The sequence below is a fragment of the Trichosurus vulpecula genome, chromosome 6 (genome assembly GCF_011100635.1).
Source record: "Trichosurus vulpecula isolate mTriVul1 chromosome 6, mTriVul1.pri, whole genome shotgun sequence".
Classification (NCBI taxonomy): Eukaryota; Metazoa; Chordata; class Mammalia; order Diprotodontia; family Phalangeridae; genus Trichosurus; species Trichosurus vulpecula.
Window position 1 is genome coordinate 157,316,359 of NC_050578.1, and position 19,495 is coordinate 157,335,853.

Here is a 19,495-nt window from a genome sequence, read left to right on the forward strand (position 1 = left end):
CACTCTAATCCACTGCATATCCCTTTTTGTCCTGCCTGCATGTTGCTGTGAATTGGGGAGCTTACAATAAGAGGGAGAGTTCTAAGAGTATGTGTCACTTTGCATGGTGGGAGAGGGATTAGATGCAGGAGTGGGGAAATTGCAGCCTCGAGACCACATATGGCCTTCTAGGTCCTCTGGTGCGGCCTTTTGACTGAGTCCAAGTTTTACAGAACAAATCCTTTTATTAAGGGAATTTGTTCTATGAAGTTTGGATTCAGTCTGAGGGCTGCACTTGAGGACCTAGAGGGCCACATGTGGCCTTAAGGCCACAGATTCCCCCACCCCTGGATTAGAGAATATAATAAAATGCAATGGAACAGTCGAATGGGTGGTCTGAATTCTCTTCTCTTGATCTGGAGCACACATCATGAGGAAATTTAAGGAGAAGTTGTCAATAGCAATGCAAAATGAGTTCTTGAATTGACTTATTTGAGCGAATAAAAGAAAAAAAATAGTTATTTGACTTCACCAGTGAATTCAAGTGTTTAACTAGATGATTAGCATATGAGTCACCAAATAGTGTTAATGAAATGTGACATTGTCTAGGGGGAAGGCAGGGAGCTTTTGACAGGAGACAGGAAGAGTCAGGCCAGTAAACTGCCCTTTGATCTCCTCAGTGACTTCCATCCAAAAACTTTTTGTGATTGTTACCTTACCTCTCAATGATGATGTATGTTTGTCATGTTTTTAGTATATGGTTTTTTAACAGCAAGTAAGGATTTTAAAATACAGCAGTCTGGAATCATGACAAATCAGCAGAAAGTTTGGCATGCAGGTAAGAGCTTTGGATTGGGAGCCAGTGGACCTATATTCTTAGTCAGCAAGCATTTCTTAAGCACCTACTGTATACTAAGTGCTGGAGACACAAAGACAGGAAAAAGTAATTGTTATTGTTCATTTGCTCATTTTTGTGTGATTCTTTGTGAGCCCACAGACCAGGCCAGGCCCTTCTGTCCTCCAGTATCTCCCAGAGCCCGTCCAAGCTCATATTCATGCTTCCATGACTCTCTATCCATCTCATCCTCTATCATCCCCTTCTCCTTTTGCCTTCAATCTTTTCTAACATCATAGTCTTTTTCATTGAGTCTCATCTTCTCATTATGTGGCCAAGGTATTTAAGCTTCAGCTTTAGTATTTGTCCTTCCAATGAGTAGTGTGAATTAATTCCTTTAAGTATTGACTGATTTGATCTCCTTGCTGTCCAAAGGATTCTCAAAAGTCTTCTTCAACACCACAATTCAAAAGTGTTTATTCTGTGGCGTTCAGCTTTCCTTAAAGTCCAGCTCTCACAGCCATACCTTACTACTAGGAAAACCATAGCTTTGATAATATAGATCTTTGTCAGCAAGGCTGTCTCTCTCTATGTGCTTTTTAGAATGCTTTTCAGAGTTGATATAGCATTCCTTCCAAGGAGCAAGCATCTTTTAATTTCATGCCTGCATTTGCCATCTGCAATGATCCTTGAGCCCAAGCATATAAAATCTGACATTGCTTCTTTTTCTTCTCTCTCTATTTGCCAGAAGGTGATGGAACCAGTTGACAAGATCTTAAGTTGTTTTTTTTTTTTAATGTTAAGCTTCAGACCAGCTTTTACACTCTCCTCTTTCACCCTTATCATTAAGAGGATTCTTAATTTTTCTTCCCTTTCTGCCATCAGAGTGGTATCATTTGCATATCTGAGATTGTCTGATATTTCTCCTGGCAACATTCTCCTGGCATTTCACATGATGTACTCTGCATATTGACAATATACAGCCTTGCACTCCTTTCCCAATCTTCAGCCAATCAGCTGTTCCATGTTCAATTCTAACTATTGTTTCTTGACCAACATACAGGCTCCTCAGGAGAAAAATAAGATGATCTGGTACTCCCACCTCTGAGGACTTGCCACATTTTGTTGTGATCCACACAGCAAAAGGCTTTAGTGTAGTCAACGAAGCAGAAGTAGGTGTTTTTCTGGAATTCTCTTGCTTTCTCCTTAATCCAGCAAATATTGAAACATCGAAAACCAGCCTGCACTTCTGGTAATTCTTGATTCACATATTGCTGAAACTTAGCTTGCAGAATCTTAAGCATAGCCTTGTTTGCATGTGAAATGTGTGCAATTGTTTGGTAATTTGAACATTCTTTGGCATTTCCCTTCTTTAAGATTTGGACTTAAACTGATCTTTTCCAATCTAGTAGCTACTGTTGTTTCCCAAATATGTTAACATACTGAGTGAAGCACTTTAACAGCATCATCTGTTAGGATTTTTAAATACCTTAGGTGGAATTCCATCACCTTTGGTAGTCTTATTGTTAGCAATGCTTCCTAAGACCCACTTGACTTCATTCTCCAGGATGTATGGCTCTAGATCAGTAACCACACCATCATGTTTATTGGTGACATTAAGCTCTTTCTTGTATAGTTCTTCTGTGTATTCTTGACACCTCTTCTTAATCTCTTCTACTTCTGTTAAGTCCCTACCATTTTTGTATTTTATCATGCCCATTTTTGCATGAAAACTTTCCTTGATATCTTTAATTTTCTTGGGAAGATGTCTCTTGTCTTTCTCATTCTATTGTCTTCTATTTCTTTTCATTGCTTGTTTTAAAAAAAAACCTTTTTATCTCTCCTTGCTGTTCTCTAGAATTTTGTATATACTTGAGTATATCTTTTCCTTTGTCCTTTCCTTTGCCTTCTTTCCTCAGCTATTTGCAAAGCTTTATCAGACAGTCTTTTTGCTTCTTGCTCTTCTTTTTCTTTGTGATTTTTTTTTATTGCTGCTTCCTGTACAATATTGCAAACCTCTGTCCATAGTTCTTCAAGTACTTTATCTACCATATATAATCCCTTAAAACTATTCATCACTTCTCTTTCATATTCTTTTTTTTTTTTTTGGAGGGGAAGGCAGGGCGATTGAGGTTAAGTGACTTGCCCAAGGTCACACAGCTAGGAAGTATGTCCAGTGTCTGAGGCTGAATTTGAACTCAGGACCTCCTGATGTGTGGGCCAGTGCTCTACTCACTGCGCCACCTAGATGCTAGTCTCCTTCATAGTCTTAAGGGATGTTATTTAGCTCATACCTGTATGATGGTTTCCCTCAATAAAAGTCTGAATTTTGCAATAGGAAGCACATGATCTGAGCCACAGTCACCTCAGGTGTTTTTTTTTTTTAAACGAGCTGTTTAGAGCTTCTTCACCTTTGGCTGCAAAGTGTACAAGCAACCAGATTTTGATATTGATCATCTGATGTCTGTATCTAGATTCACCTTTTGGGTTGTTGAAAAAGAGTGTTTGCTTTGACCAGAAAGTTATCTTGACAGAACTCTATTAGTCTTTGCCCTGCTTCATTTTGTACTCCAAGGCATAACTTGCCTGTTATTCCAGTTATCTTTTGATTTCCTACTCTAGCATTCCATTCTTCTATGATGAATGTGACACCTTTTTTGATGTTATTTCTAGAAGATGTTGTTGGTCTTCACAGAATTGAGCATCTTTGACCTCTTCAGCATCAGTGGTTGGACCATAGACTTGTATTACTGTGATGTTCAATGGTTTGCCTTGGATTTGAACAGGTATCATTGCCATTTTTGAGATTATACCCCAGCACTGCTTTTCTCACTCTTTTATTGACTGTGACTATATAGTATGACTACTCCCATTTCTTCTAAGGGATTTTTGCCCACAATAACATATGTGATGATCCCCTGAATTAAATTCACCCATTTCCATCCATTTAAGTTCACTATCACCTCAGAAGTTGATATTTAATCTTTCCATCTCCTGTTTAGCCACATCCAGCTTACCTTGGTTCATAGATCTTACATTCCAGGTTTCTATGCAACATTGACCTTTACAGCTCTGGACTTTCCTTTCATCACTAGACACATTCATAGCCGAGCTTCCTTTCAGCTTTGGCCAGCCACTTCATTCTTTCTGGAGCTACTTGTCCTCAGCTCTTCTCCAGTAATGTGCTGGTTGCCTTCTGACTTTAGGAGCTCTTCTTCTGGTGTTATATCTTATAATTTTAATACTGCCCATGGAGTTTTCTTGGCAAAGATACTGAAGTAGTTTGCCGTTTCCTTCTCCAGTGGATCACCTTTTATCGGAACTTTCCACTATGACCTGTCTGTGATCGGTAAACTTGCACAGAATAGCTCATAGTTTCATTGAGCTGTGCAAGGCCCTCTGCCATGACAATACAGTGATCCAGAAGTGGGGCAAAACCAGTCCCTTCCCCCAAAAGCTTATACTCTAAAGGGGGAAGAAAGCATATTCTAATCCCAGTCCATTACTGCATGTGTGACTCTTGGAACACAACTTCTGTTCTCTGGGTTTCAATTTATTCATCTGCAAAATGGGGCATTTGAACCAGTCTATTTCAAAGGGTCCTTTGAGCCCTAAATTCTACAAAATTTTATAATTTTTAATATTAAAAGTATAAACTTCACAGAATCATCAACCAGGCTACCTAAGTGTGAGTCAATTAGATATAAAGAGGCTATAGAGAACCTGTGTTTTTTCTAAACTCACTCATAGAATGACAGAAGAATTCTAACCTCTATCTGGATCCTTGACATATAGAAAATCAGCATGGCATACACTTTGATTGTAGCTAGATGGATTATGTATAGGTATCTTTTAGTCTGAGTAAACTCTCCCTAATCTCAAACTGACAGATTTAATAAATTAGTGAGCCAATTAGTATTATATAATCTAAGCTCTTTGATTTTTATGGCATTTTTACATTGGAATAGGTCATAAGAGATTGGTATCCAATGACCTATTGTGGTATTTCAGACTAGTCCTATTAGATTCAATAAATGGCCAGACCCAAGTCAAGTCAAATTAAGTTAACAAGCATTTATTAATCACTTATTATGTACCAGGCACTGTGCTAAGCATTGGGGATACAAATAGAAGCAAAAAGAAAGATAGTACCTATCCTCAACAAGCTTCCATTCTAATGGGTGAAGACTTCACATAAAGGGGGAACTGAAAATCAGGGAGGCAGGAGTGTGGGAACATGGGGACAAATAGAGAATGAAGGATGAAGCCCTTCCCCAAAGTGGATGTTTTGGAAGGAGCTCACCAATGGAAGAAGAGCCTGCAGGATCAGAGTCAGGAGGCAGCTAAGGCTTTGTGACTAAGTCTAGAGAATGAGAGATGGAATGGTTGTAGAGGACAGATCCGAGAGATGGAAAAGTGATGAAAAAGAAATGTGAATTGCTTAGTGGAGGTAGAATCTTAATGGTTATAAAGTCTCTGTTGCCACAATTACAATCGTATCTTATAATGTTTTCTGTGCAAAAGAACCTCTAGTTCTACGGACTATATGACTATGGATGTCAGTTACAAAAGTAGAAGGGCAGCTAGGCACCTCAGTGGATAGAGTGCCAGATCTGGAGTCAGGAAGACTCACCTTCCTGAGTTCACATCTGGCCTCAGACACTTACTAGCTGTGTGGCCCTGGTCAAGTCACTTAAGCCTGTTTGCCTCAGTTTCCTCATCTGTAAAATGAGCTAGAGAAGAAACTGGCAAAGCGTTTCAGTATCTCTGCTAAGAAAACCCTAAATGGGGTCATGAAGAGTCAGGCACAACTGAGCAACAAAAGTAGAATACACTTTATAGAAATTGGTCATCGTAATTATTAGAAGACTTTTATGAGTGTTTGTATATAGATATAGATAAGTATCTATAAATATATTAATCTATCTGTACATATATAAAACCATTTTAAAATTATTTATATTGCTGCTAAAATTCAAGCTCTGCTTAGCCAACCATTTCTGCATGATTTTAATGTCATCCTGAAAAATCCAAATAATGTTATTTTTGAGAAAAGATCAGAAATTTTCTGTATTTCCAGCAATAGATTTGGTACCACTTAAGACCAGTAATTACTAACATTTCAAGGTCATGGGTGATACTTCTTCAAGAAGAGAAGTATCTATCTAAGAGTCAACATGATTCATGCGGTATTGCTATTCTTATTTTACAGTGTGGCAACTGAGGCCAAGAGAGGTTAAGTGACTTGTCCAAAATCACACGGCTGGTTAGTAGGAAATGAGACAGAAATCATATCTCGTGGAGATAGCATTCAGCTTGAAGGTCCAGCTGTACCACTTTGTGTGATCTTAGGAAAGTTAGAATCTTGGTGAACCTCAGCTTTCTCATGTATACAATATTTATCATGCCTGTCTCATAAGTTTATTGTGAAGACAATATCTCTTTTAATCTTGACACATTATGTAACCGTCAACTGTCATTATTTCTGACAATAATAATAATAGGCTCTCCTGTTAAGATTAAGTAGGTACCTTTGACATTATCAAGCATTTAGAGATTAGCTATGATGTTTTGTAATATATTAATGTCCAATATTATCCTGAAAGACCATCTCATCTACTGTTTAATGTTATCCAAAGCACAAGAAGAAAATCCTGTTCCTTCAGTTGTGACTTAACCAGTCAATCCTTAAAGTTTTTTTTCTTTTTTTAAATTTATTTAATATATTTAGTTTTCAGCATTGATTTTCACAAGAGTTTGAATTACAAATTTTCTCCCCATTTCTACCCTCCCTCCCACTCCAAGATGGCATATATTCTGGTTGCCCTGTTCCCCAGTCAGCCCTCCCTTCTGTCACCCCAATCCCCACCCATACACTTTTCCCTTCCGTTCTTGTAGGGCAAGATAAATTTCTACACCCCATTGCCTGTGTATCTTATTTTCTAGTTGCATGCAAAAACTTTTTTTTTGTTGTTTTTGAACATCTGTTTTTAAAACTTTGAGTTCCAAATTCTCTCCCCTCTTCCCTCCCCACCCACACTCCCTAAGAAGGCAAGCAATTCAACATAGACCACATGCGAATCATTATGTATAACCCTTCCTCAATACTCATGTTGTGAAAGACTCACTATATTTTGCTCCTTCCTAACCTATCCCCCTTTATTCAATTTTCTCCCTTGACCCTGTCCCCTTTCAAAAGTGTTTGTTTTTGATTCCCTCCACCCCATCGTCCCTCCCTTCTATCATCCCCCCCCTTTTTTTTATCTTCTTCCTTCTTCTTTCCTGTGGGGTGAGAGATCCAATTGAGTATGTATGGTATTCCCTCCTCAGGTCAAATCTGATGAGAGCAAGATTCACTCATTCCCCCCTCACCTGCCTTCTCTTCTCTTCCTACAGAACTGCTTTTTCTTGCCACTTTTATGTGAGATAATTTACCCCATTCTATCTCTCCCTATCTCCCTCTCTCAATATATTCCTCTCTCATCCCTTAATTTGATTTTATTTCTTTTAGATATCTTCCCTTTATCTTCAACTCACCCTGTGCCCTCTCTCTCTCTCTCTCTCTCTCTCTCTCTCTTTCTCTCTCTCTCTATATATATACACATACATATATACATACATACACATTCACTTATACATATATATATATATACATAAACATATATATATGTGTATATATATGCATATTCCCTTCAGGTACCCTAATACTGAGGTCTCATGAATCATATACATCGTCTTTCCATGTAGGAATGTAAACAAAACAGTTCAACTTTAGTAAGTCCCTTGCAATTTCTTGTTCTTTTTATTGACTACCTTTTCATGCTTCTCTTGATTCTTGTGTTTGAAAGTCATATTTTCTATTCAGCTCTGGTCTTTTCACTGAGAAAGCTTGAAAGTCCTCTATTTTATTGAAAGTCCATATTTTGCCTTGGAGCATGATACTCAGTTTTACTGGGTAGGTGATTCTTGGTTTTAATCCTAGCTCCATTGACCTCCGGAATATCGTATTCCAAGCCCTTCGATCTCTTAACGTAGAAGCTGCCAGATCTTGGGTTATTCTGATTGGGTTTCCACAATACTCAAATTGTTTCTTTCTGGCTGCTTGCAGTATTTTCTCCTTGACCTGGGAGCTCTGGAATTTGGCGACAATATTCCTAGGAGATTTCTTTTTGGGATCTATTTGAGGAGGTGATCGATGGATTCTTTCAATTTCTATTTTGCCCTGTGGCTTTAGAGTATCAGGGCAGTTCTCCTTGATAATTTCTTGAAAGGTGATATCTGGGCTCTTTTTTTGATCATGGCTTTCAGGTAGTCCAATAATTTTTAAATTATCTCTCCTGGATCTATTTTCCAGGTCAGTGGTTTTTCCAAGGAGATATTTCACATTGTCTTCCATTTTTTCATTCCTTTGGTTCTGTTTTATAATATCTTGATTTCTCATCAAGTCACTAGCTTCCACTTGCTCCAATCTCATTTTTAAGGTAGTATTTTCTTCAGTGGTCTTTTGGACCTCCTTTTCCATTTGGCTAATTCTGCCTTTCAAGGCATTCTTCTCCTCATTGGCTTTTTGGAGCTCTTTTGCCATTTGAGTTAGTCTATTTTTTAAGGTGTTGTTTTCTTCAGTATATTTTTCAGTATTTTTTTGGGTCTCCTTTAGCAAGTCATTGACTTGTTTTTCATGGTTTTCTGGCATCCTTCTCATTTCTCTTCCCAATTTTTCTTCTACTTCTCTAACTTGCTTTTCCAAATCCTTTTTGAGCTCTTCCATGGCCTGGGACCAGTTCATGTTTTTCTGGGAGGCTTTTGTTGTAGGCTCTTTGACTTTGTTAACTTCTTCTGTCTGTATGTTTTGGTCTTCTTTGTCACCAAAGAAAGAATCCAAAGTCTGAGACTGAATCTCGGTGCGTTTTCGCTGCCTGGCCATATTCCCAACCAAACTTGACCCTTGAGTTTTTCAGCGGGGTATGACTGCTTGTAGACTAAAGAGTTATATGTTCCACGCTTGGGGGGATATGCCATCTCTGCCACACCAGCACTACTCCTTCCCCAAGAACCCCCAACTCAGATTGGACTTAGATCTTCAGCAGGCTCTGCACTCCTGCTCTGATCTGCCACTTAATTCCTCCCACCAGGTGGGCCTGGGGCCAGAAGCAACTGCAGCTGTAGTTCTGTAGCTGCCCCACCTCTGCTGCCCCTGGGGTGGTAGCCGAACCTCAAACTCCTTCCACTCCCGCCGCCTTTCCCACTAACCTTCTCTGTTGTCTTTGGTGTTTGTGGGTTGAGAAGTCTGGTAACTTCCCGACTCCTGGTCTGGTTGGTCTGGCCGCCCACACTGGGCTCTGTTCTGCTCTGCTCTGCTCCCAGCTCTGTGCGGGATAGACCTCACCCAGAGACCATCCCGATTGTCCTGGGCTAGAGCCCTGCTTCCCTCTGCTGTTTTGTGGGTTCTGCAGTTCTAGAATTGGTTCAGGGCCATTTTTTATAGGTTTTTGGAGGGACTTGGCGGGGAGCTCACGCTAGTCCCTGCTTTCCAGCTGCCATCTTGGCTCCGCCCCAAGAACTTCAGTCAATCCTTAAAGTATAAACACTTTACATGAGTATTCTGGGACATTTTCATGTACATTAAATGTTGAATAAGAGCTGCCAAATTTGGGGCATCAGTCGTTACATATGCGATAAGAAGATTTTTGGGAACACAGTATTCACAATTATCATTGTCTCTTTTTGTTACTGAAGAGGACTTCATGGATGATGTTGTTAGCAAGATCATCACTGTTAGCAGTGAATGCATAATTGAGATGACCTGTATTTTAACCTCAATCTTTTACAATATAATACAATAATCATTTAGTAGGCACCTGCTACGTGCCAGGCATTACGGCAAGCACTTGGAATACAAATAAGAAAAAAACAAAGACAGTCTTTTGTCTATCTTCCCTACTTCAGAGACAAGAATAAATAGTTTAGTCATAACATGAAACATTTTAAAGAGAAATAAAGCCAGACTATTTCAAATATATTCACCTCAAATATCTGGTATCTTGTAGTTAGTAGGAAAATAAAACTAGATTCTAAAACTGTCTGTATGTGAAGTGACTCATCCTGGAACTTTTATCTACCTTGTTGGATGGCATACCCACCATAGATAATGCTAGGTTTTGTTTTGTTTTTAGATGATCACTTCTAGGACAATTTTTTCCTTATTTTACACTAATATGGCAGCATGGAGAAAGTCAGATGAGATAGGCACTCTTTCCACTTTTCGTCTCTCACTTTTCATGGCACTGAATGAATCAGATTAGGCTGATGGGGGAGGGGAGAGGATGTATTTGATAAAAGATAGATAAGTGAAGAGGAATGATTTGATGACAGGGTGAGAATTGGGGTTTACTGAATAGATTACCTTCCCCCCCGTTTAAAGATCCATCCCTAGTCCTATATGTCTCTAAGTTTATTTATCAAGATTTGAAACAGTTTGTGGATGATATTAATGGAAAACGCTATTGATAAGACTTCTACTCTACTTAGGTGTGTAAACTAAAGGGCTCATAGGTATCTCAAACTCAACATGTCCAAAACAGAGTTTATTATCTTTCCCCCCAAACACTTCCCTTTTCTGAATTCCCCCATTTCTGTCTAGGGCATCAACATCCTTTTAAGCCCCCCAGGTTCATAGCCTCCGGGTTATCTTTAATTCCTGACACTAACTCACTCATTCTATCCAAGCGGTAACCAGATGTTGCTATTTCTGCTCTCTACAAGATCTTTCCACTTGCCTGCATCTTTCTACTCCAAAATGCTTAAATTATAGTGTCTCTCTATTGCCTCTAGATGAAATATAAACCTTTCTACTTGGCTCTGAGAGCCCTTCTCAACCTAATCCCAACCTGCCTTTGCATCCATAACTCATCCTCTTTCACTCTCTGGTCCAGCCAGACTGACCTTCTTGCTGCTCATCACACTGTCATCTCATTGCCTTTGTACTGTCTGTCCCCTAAATCAGGCATGCACTCTGTCCTCATTTCTACTTTTTAGAGTCCCTTCTTTCTTTCAAAACTCAGCTTAAATTCTACTTTATCTTATCTACCTAGCTACCTGGAGCCCTGTCCACTCCCTCCTAAGTACCATGCATTTATTTTGTTTATGCTTATACTTGTATGTGTATGTGAATATACACATATTTATTTATGTGCATATAGTCTCTCATAGAATATGTGTTCCTTGAAGGCAAGGACTGATTCATTTTGTCCTTTTCTCCCCAGTGCCCAGCACAATGTCTGGCACATAGTAAGTGCTTAAACAAATGCTTGTTAATTGATTGATTAGCTGTTTAGATTATGAGGTACCTGGAGTTATAATTAAAGTAGTTTTTAAAAGGTTAAAGTTCAGTGTTAGTTTTCACTGCAAAATAATAGATCTTAGCCTGAATTTAACCTTGAAAGTTATTTTGCTATGTGTTATTGTTATTACTATTTTTTTAACCAAACTGCATTTAAATAGGTCATTTGAAAATTAAATAAAACATCTTTAAGGAAACTGGATGACAGGAAATGTTCCTGGGGACTTGGAAAGGGAAAAGCCCCTGAAAGCAGACAGAAGTCATCTTTGTTCTTTTATGCCCTATTTTTAAAAGTGAATCCAAATGTGTATGTTTGGCATCCAGTCACCATTCTTCCAGGAAAAACACTGTACTCCTTCACAAATTGGATATGGCACTTTGCTGAGATTGAGAACTACAGAGGAAATGAGCTGAGATAAGCCTAACATAATCTTAAACTTCATGCCTTTTATGAAAGGTCAATTGTAAAAGATTTGTTGAAAAATCACCCTTCCGTCTTAGTGCCAATAATGTGACAGTCAACACAGTTTGAAGCTATTGTAACTTAGCACAATTACTATGTTTCATTCATTAATGAGCTAGTCTATGAAAGGGATTTTGTTAAATATTTTCTAAGCAAGGAATAATTGCTTTGTTGGAACAATTATCTAGCTAATTACTTTGGGTTCTTAGACATAATCTTTTCTAACGTTGGGTAACTTAGCCATTTTTGATAAAACTCTCAGTTCTAAAGTTTGCCATTTAGACAATTGTTTGCCTCAGTTTTATTAAGTGATTATTAAATTTATTAAATGACCTTTTAATAAATAGTTTTATTAAGCAATCATTGATTATCTTTGGTGGTTCATTAGTAATTCATTGGTTTATATGTGCTCTAAAGTAATTTTGACTTCCCTTTTAATGTTTTTAAATTATTAAATATCATTTTTCTCACTCATGCTAATCTCCTATAAGATGGCATTATTTTCCTTCCTTCCTTCTTTTCTTCCTTCCCTCTGTTTGTTTCCTTCTTTCTCTCTCTTTGCTTCCTTCCTTTCCCCTTTTTTTCTTCCTTTTTTCCTTCCCTTTTCCTGCATCTATTTGATGATTCTGGGGGGTTTCATTACTTTCTCAGTGATAAACATTAATTCAAAAGAGTGAGTCAAGCAACCCCTAACTTGATGAGCAAATATTAGTGTTCAGACTTATAAAAAGAAGAAGATTGTGCATTTCACCCCTTTTATTATGTACTGGAAATTTAGCCAGTGTTCTTTGTGGTTTTATTGCAGTGACACACCCGCAAGGGCCCTCTGGGAGTCTTTACTGACCACCAAGCACAAAGAAGCTCTGATGGAAGTTAGGAGACACCTGGTGGAAGCAGCTAGTAGAGAGAACCTGCCCATCAAAATGAGCATGGGTGAGTCCAAGGAGCTGGCCCAAGGGGCAGTTTCCAGTTAATGTTATCATCTATTAGTGAGCCTGGGGGAAACTGACATTTTTCTGTGGGGTTACCAGGGTGGTTTATGCCTAAAATCTAAGCCCTGGCTTTTTTTCCCCTTAAATAGGCTAGAATGAAATCTTGGAAAAGCCTTGAAGAGGTTGCAAAATGCTCAGATGCTAGGAAGGAATATATATGTGTATGTGTGTGTGTGTGGTGTGTATGTTCTTTCTAACACCATTTGACTTTGCTGTCTATCATTTTGCTATCTGTTTACATACACATATATGCAAGCATACATATATATATACATGTAATGCATTGATGACAGTGTGTGTATGTATGGTGTTGGAAGGAGCATGTAGATAGATAAATAGATAAATATGTATGTGTCTCTGTGTGTGAGTGTATGTGTATATATCTATTTCTAGCTCTATATCTATAAAGATGTTCTTATCTATATCTGTATATATAGATACACACATATAGTGTACATATACATATTCCTAACATCATGCACATATATACTTGTAGAAAGACAAGTATATATCATATACTCTGTGTGTGTGTATGTGTATGTATGTGTGTATATACAGAGAGAGAGAGATAGTGTGTACGTGGTATTAGGAAGTAACATATCTATATATGTGTGTGCATGTATATAGATAGATAGTATGTGTACATGTATATATGTATTCACACACATGTAGATCTATAACACCATAAACATACAATGAACACACATTATATACACATAGAAAACCACATATATGTCATATGTATATACCTGTGTGTATGCATGGTATATACTTATCTTCCTATGTGTCCATGTATCTATATCTGTAGACATATAGATAGAAATAGATAGGAAGGAACATCTAAATAAATAAAGAGAGAGAAATAGACAAATAAAAATAGATATAACATACAATACACAATGCACATGTATAGATGTTCCTTCCTAACACACCACACACACACACACACACACACACACACACACAGTCATCAGTGCCTAGTGTTACCACTTGTCTTTCTAGCATAAGGTGTGAGAATGGTAGGAGAGTATTTACAAAGAACAATCTGCTAGGTTTCTGTACTTGACAGGCAGACAGTCTAACAAATAGAACTGTCAGGAATTGGCTTCATCTTCCTCCCTTCTCGTTTCATTCTTTTTTTTTTTTTCGACAGTGTGAAAAAGCTCTTATTTTATGGATTCTGAGTTTTAGGACTACTGTACCTGGAAAAAAAGATCAAGGGTGCTAGACATGCCCTGCTCTTCTCCCTTATCTGTCAATTTTTCCTCCAGTGTTATCACTTCTTGCTGGTAGATTGCCTCTCTCTTTGTTCTTTTTACTCATTCTGGCGCAAGGAACTTGGAATTCAGAATTAGAAGAATTAAACCCTGGTAAAATTTAATTGTAAACGGACTTTTTTTGGTCTATTTGGTGAAAAATTAGAGACCCCAGAGTCCCTTTTGTTAAAAAATTTAATATTTTACTGGTTGTGATTTTATGTAAGAATTTAATAAAAGCATAACCACTTAAGCGTGAGAACAGGTTTTGTTTAAAAATATAGGTTTAATGGCTAGATAAGTAAGAGTTGATTATTTAAAAATTAGTATCTAAAAATACTTCTCTTGTCAACTCTGATATGTTTATTCTCATGGCCTTTTCTTTGGGCCTGCTTCTTGAAACATCAGTTTTGACCTTCTGTTACATTTATTTATCTGTTATATCTCCTTTGCCAAATTGTAGGGGATATTGTAAGCATTTTGAAAATCCCATAGCACTAACCTAGTGCTTTACACATAATGGGCCATTAGTAAATATTTGAATATGTGCATGTATGTATGAATAAATAAACAAATGAATCTAAGGTTTTCTGGCTCCATAAAAGTTGTAAGTATTTGTCAGTGAATTTGAATTTGAATGAATTTAATGTATTATGATTTGTACCCTGGGTCTGAAGGGTATCATAAGGATATCACAACAAAGCTAGTGATTATCTTTTACAGAAAAAAGTATAAGTAGGACCCTTGTTCATGAATCTGTTCAACGTCCTTCTGTGCTGTAGATGTGAGCCTCTATACGTATCCAGGGACGTAAATTCTTAGCTGTAAATACGTTGCTGTTTATTCATAGAAATGGATAAAGGAACAGACATCATTAGGAGCTATCACCATTTCCTATAGAAATTTAATCCTTGTAAAGCATTTGCCAAAATGGAAAGGCCAAAAGAACCAATTTTCTTATATCAGTAATCTTTTGATGTTGCTACATTGCTGTAAATTATGGAATAATACACCATCCAAGGAGTCAAAATTACAAGACAAATAAAGGGCAAAGGAGAAACAAAAGACAGGCATAGACTCATTACCACTAATGAAGTGCGTATACAAAGCAGTATAAAAGATAAAGTTAATGAGCTATCATTTAAAAATGTCATTTCCCTTATGGCCAGAAAAGGAATTGGGTCCGTTGTGTGATAAGAGGGGGAGATACACAGACTAAATATGACATTGATTGACTGCACAGCTGTCAAGAAATCAAGAGGAAGACGAAAAACATGATGGGTGAATGTCTTGTGAAGGATCGTTAAGATCACATGGATAAGAGTAGTATATAGGTTAAGAAGGGCTGGATGGATTGTAACCACTGGATTGTGTACACACCTTGATGGGAGCACAGAGACAATGGACAGTTTAGGTATTTGCAGGTCATATGGCTAAAAGGCTAAAGGAGAAGAATAGAGATACCTTCTGTATATATCAGCTAGCCAAATGCTACCCCCTGGAGGTGGAGGAGTTCTGCAGGAAGAAGTAACAATCAGAATGCAACTTCTGTTACTTTTCTCCTTGGTCGGGGCCTATAGTTACCCACTAGATATAGAATTCAGGTGCATCTCCATTTTCTGACCGGGATTTTATTGTCCATGATCCTGGAATTGTATTCAGGCTGTGGATGGCCAACCATCTAGTATAGGGCTTTTCTTACAGTACTTAATTTTCCTGTGATCTGGTACTTGGCTGGTATTTATTTTGCCTGTTAGACACTGGGGAAATATCAACTTCCATGAAGGAGTCATGAGATGCAATGAGGAAAGTTCCAACCACAGATGCCATGCTAGGGGGTGTTCTAGATCCTACACTAGGAGTGGGGTGGGTGGTCGTTATCTTCATAAGCTAAAGGATAAAATTTTAAAGGTTTTTTTTTTCTGTTAGAAGACATTTCTGATGTCATGAAAGAAGTATGAAAATATAACAGTTTATAACTTGTGTACAAGCTACTTTTCTGGAGCATATGTATTTCATTAAATGACAGTTTTAAGGCTCATCATGCTAGGAAATTTGGCATAGGTTTATGGACAAAATAATAAAAAAAGATATTGTAATCATTATGTCAGTATTGAATCTTATCTCTTCTTTTCTCTGCTCACCCTGTCCTCGCAGAATGATATTTGTTTTCTTGGGTGGTTGTGTTGTTTAGTGCAAATTTTATGTGGAAGAGAGAGGACTGGGAATTTGAGCCACAGGTTCATTGTAGTGAATTTAAAGACAAAAGAATACTTCATCTAAAATAACCTTTCGACTAGTAACTTCTATTATAGCCAGGGTGATTTATTTATACTGCTATTGAATTGGCAAAGAGAGCTACAAAGAGAATGATTTAAAATATCTTTTATAGTTTTAGTTACTTCCATGAAGCTTATCCATAACTTTGCCTCTTCATCCCAGCTGGCATGTTAGATCATATTCCCTACCCCCGCCCCCCCTAAATATTGGTTTTATGAGTAAAATTTTGAATTTAGTGTTTTATTGCTCAAGTTGTGGTAATATTAGAAGATATGTCACCACTTTGACCCATAACTCACTTTCTTACAATTCCTCTTTGTATGTCTATTAGTAGATAAAATGAGACTTTGGAAATGTTGATTAGTGATGTAAAACACACTGATGTAGTGGTGATTCTTGGGTTTTGGTAAAGCATAATTGGAACAAAGACACAAGGCCATTTTGACCAACTCTTTTGGTGCTTTTTGTAATAAAGTTTAGTGACAATTGCCTTCTCCTTTTCCCCTTTTCTTTTGCTATTCTTAACTTTTGGATGGAGCAAATGTTTTATCTTGCTTTTTAAATGTTTTATCTTCATTTTTTTCATAGACAAAAAATTTAAAAATTCAAATGTGAATTCCTTATGAGGCCATACTTTTAAAACATATCTGGGTCTCTGATTAAATTTAAAAAGATAGAGTACTTTTGAAAAATTAAAGGATATCAGAAGTGTGTTGATTTTCCAAGAGTATCTCAATGAGCAAAAATGTGATTTATGTTCTAAGATATCCTAACAGGGCTACAGCACAGATTAATTTGCCTTATTATTAAGGACTTTTGCCTATTCCAACTACTTGCATTGGTCCCAATATAAATTAGTTCTTGCATATTTAAGAATGAAGAATATTGTGAAGAAGGCAAATATAAATTATGATGATGTGAATCTAGGACATCTGGACTCTGGAAATAAAGGATTTAAAGAAAATATACTAGGCCAAATGCCAAGTTGACACCAAATCTGTTACACAAGAAATAATGTAGGGCTTTTGAGTTATTGAGGGGAATGATGATGACAATAATGCATTTTAATCTGTATTGTGTTTTTTTTCTCATCATGCTTAAAATGCTTGATAATAGGCCTCCTCCCTCCCCGTTACAATAGAGATATTTTTTAATTAAAGCTTTTCACATATTTATTTCCTTTTTATTTTGTGACTCGGTAACTCCTCCTCCCCTTACCTTTGTTTGTCTTCCTTAGTGAAACTAACAATTTCCAAATGATAAATTTGATTTTTGCCTCTGTGAAGAAATAGAAAAATGTTGATAACCTTGATGCTTTCCTTTCCCTTAGATAGTGAAATAAGGGAGACTCTTAAGTACTAGATGTTTTCATTTCAATAAAAATGATCACTCCAACCTTTTTTCTAGTGCATTTAAAAAAAAAAACTACTTCGAGAATAAAGTAAAATGTGAGGCATCGACTTCAGTTTTGCTAAACCTTTCCCTCCATTTCCCTCATAGGTAGTAATACAAAGCTATAGACTATTTTGTCTTTAGACTATAGGGTAGTTATTTGGAGTAATGGATGGGAAAAATAAAACCTTTATTAATTCTTCTTCACAGGTCTGATTATGTCTATCTCCTGCTTGAAAATTTTCCTTGGCTTTGTCTTGCTTATAGGATAAAATACAAACTGTGTAGGGTGGTTTTTAAGACCTTCCAAAGTCTGACTTTAGCTGACCTTTCCAGCCTTATTTCACATTATTCTGTTTAATGCACTTTATGTATTTCTTATGACTGTACATCCTAATGCTATATCCTTTTGGAGGTTGGTATATGGATAATTAGAGGCTTATCCTACCCTTTTAACATGTCTCCAGACTCATCAGTACATTTCTACTTACATGTATTCGCATAAACTTGCCCTGGAGGCATCCATGAGTTCGGTGCTAAAAGTATAGAGATAAACCTTTAAGATGAGGAAGAACAATTTTTTTTTTAACTCTGTACAGAGGGCCAAGTGGAAGAGGAATATCTAATTTTATTGTATATACACTGAGTTTCCTCTTTGTGCTCTGATTCTCTTTTCTCCTGTTAAATCACTGATGATATATTAGAACTTGAATTTGTGTTCCCCATTTTTCCTTGCGGCTTTTTGTAATTGCTCTTCTCTTTTCCCCCCCTTACATCACTGATAACATAAGGACTCTTTTCTCCTTTAAGACCTTTTCTAATTCCCCTAGCAGCTAGTGCCTCCACTCCAGAACTACCTAGTATTAATTTTGTATCTAGGTGTCCCAGAAGTCTCAGTGCAGTTTTAAGTTCTAATAGTTTAAAACAGATATTTATTTAAAAACTTGTACTTACATTGTAGCTATTTATGTGTGTATATGCCTCTCTGATAGAATGTAAGCTCCTTGATGACAGGGACTGTTTCATTTTTGTCCTAGTACCTAATAGAGTACCCAGCACATACATCGTAGGTGTCTAGTAAATACTTTTTGGTTCATTGGTAGATCTTAGCATTTTGTAGGAGTGAGTTTCCTTCTATTAGTTGTAATGATCAAAAACATGGCAAGAATGATACCAGATAGAATCATACTCCTGAAGAGTGGGTTAGCTTCATTCTACTTAATGTTATTCTTGACCGCAGAAATACCCTTTTAATTCAGAAAGGGCACAGCAAGGAAATGCCTACTTATCCTTGGAAGACCTTTAATCTACACTGATTTGGACTAATCTGTAGCTCACCTTCCAGAATTTCTGGTTGGATTTATAGGTTTGTCTCAAGGTCTAAGTCTCAAAGGACTTGCATTTTTATGAAACCCCAAACCACATGTATTTTTGGTGGTTTTAGATTTCCCTAATCATATCCTGCATAGCTTTTGGGAGAGCTTGTTATTTTCTTCAAGGTGACCCAAGTATTGCAGCAATGGCACTTTGTTCTGTAGCAAAATAGAAACTGATTTAGCATCAGTTTAAATGTCTTTTAAGATTGTACTCCTCTCCTGATATGGGATTGGATGGTTTCATATACTCAGAACTTAGTTGCTGTATTTTTTTTTCCTTTTGCTTTTTGGGCAGTGGGCTGCAGGTAAAAAACCATTATGGCACAATGCATGATGTTTTAAAGGGTATCCCAAAAAACGTTCTCTGATATTTTTGATGTTATAAACTAGTCTTTAGTTCCCAGCAACACTTTTTTTTTAAATCAAGCTTTCCCAAAGAGACTGGCGTCACATGCCACCCTAGAACATCCCCCTTGCCAAAGCTTCTTCATCTTCTGTATCTATCTAGTCATGGTTTCGTCAGGGAAATTTTTTCATAAGCCTGACTTATGGTTCTCCAGCTTCAAGTTAACTATATTTTCTC

At 37.2% G+C, this 19,495-nt stretch overlaps 1 protein-coding gene across 3 annotated transcripts in view; it reads left to right on the top strand.

Moving 5' to 3' along the window:
- Positions 1 to 19,495, top strand: part of SCFD2 (sec1 family domain containing 2) — a 434,090-nt gene that overhangs the window by 53,589 nt on the left and 361,006 nt on the right. For all 3 annotated transcript variants that reach the window (XM_036765462.1, XM_036765461.1, XM_036765463.1), the window contains one exon: positions 12,422 to 12,549. In XM_036765462.1, the coding sequence (XP_036621357.1) occupies positions 12,422 to 12,549 (128 nt within the window). The remainder of the gene's footprint in view (positions 1 to 12,421; positions 12,550 to 19,495) is intronic.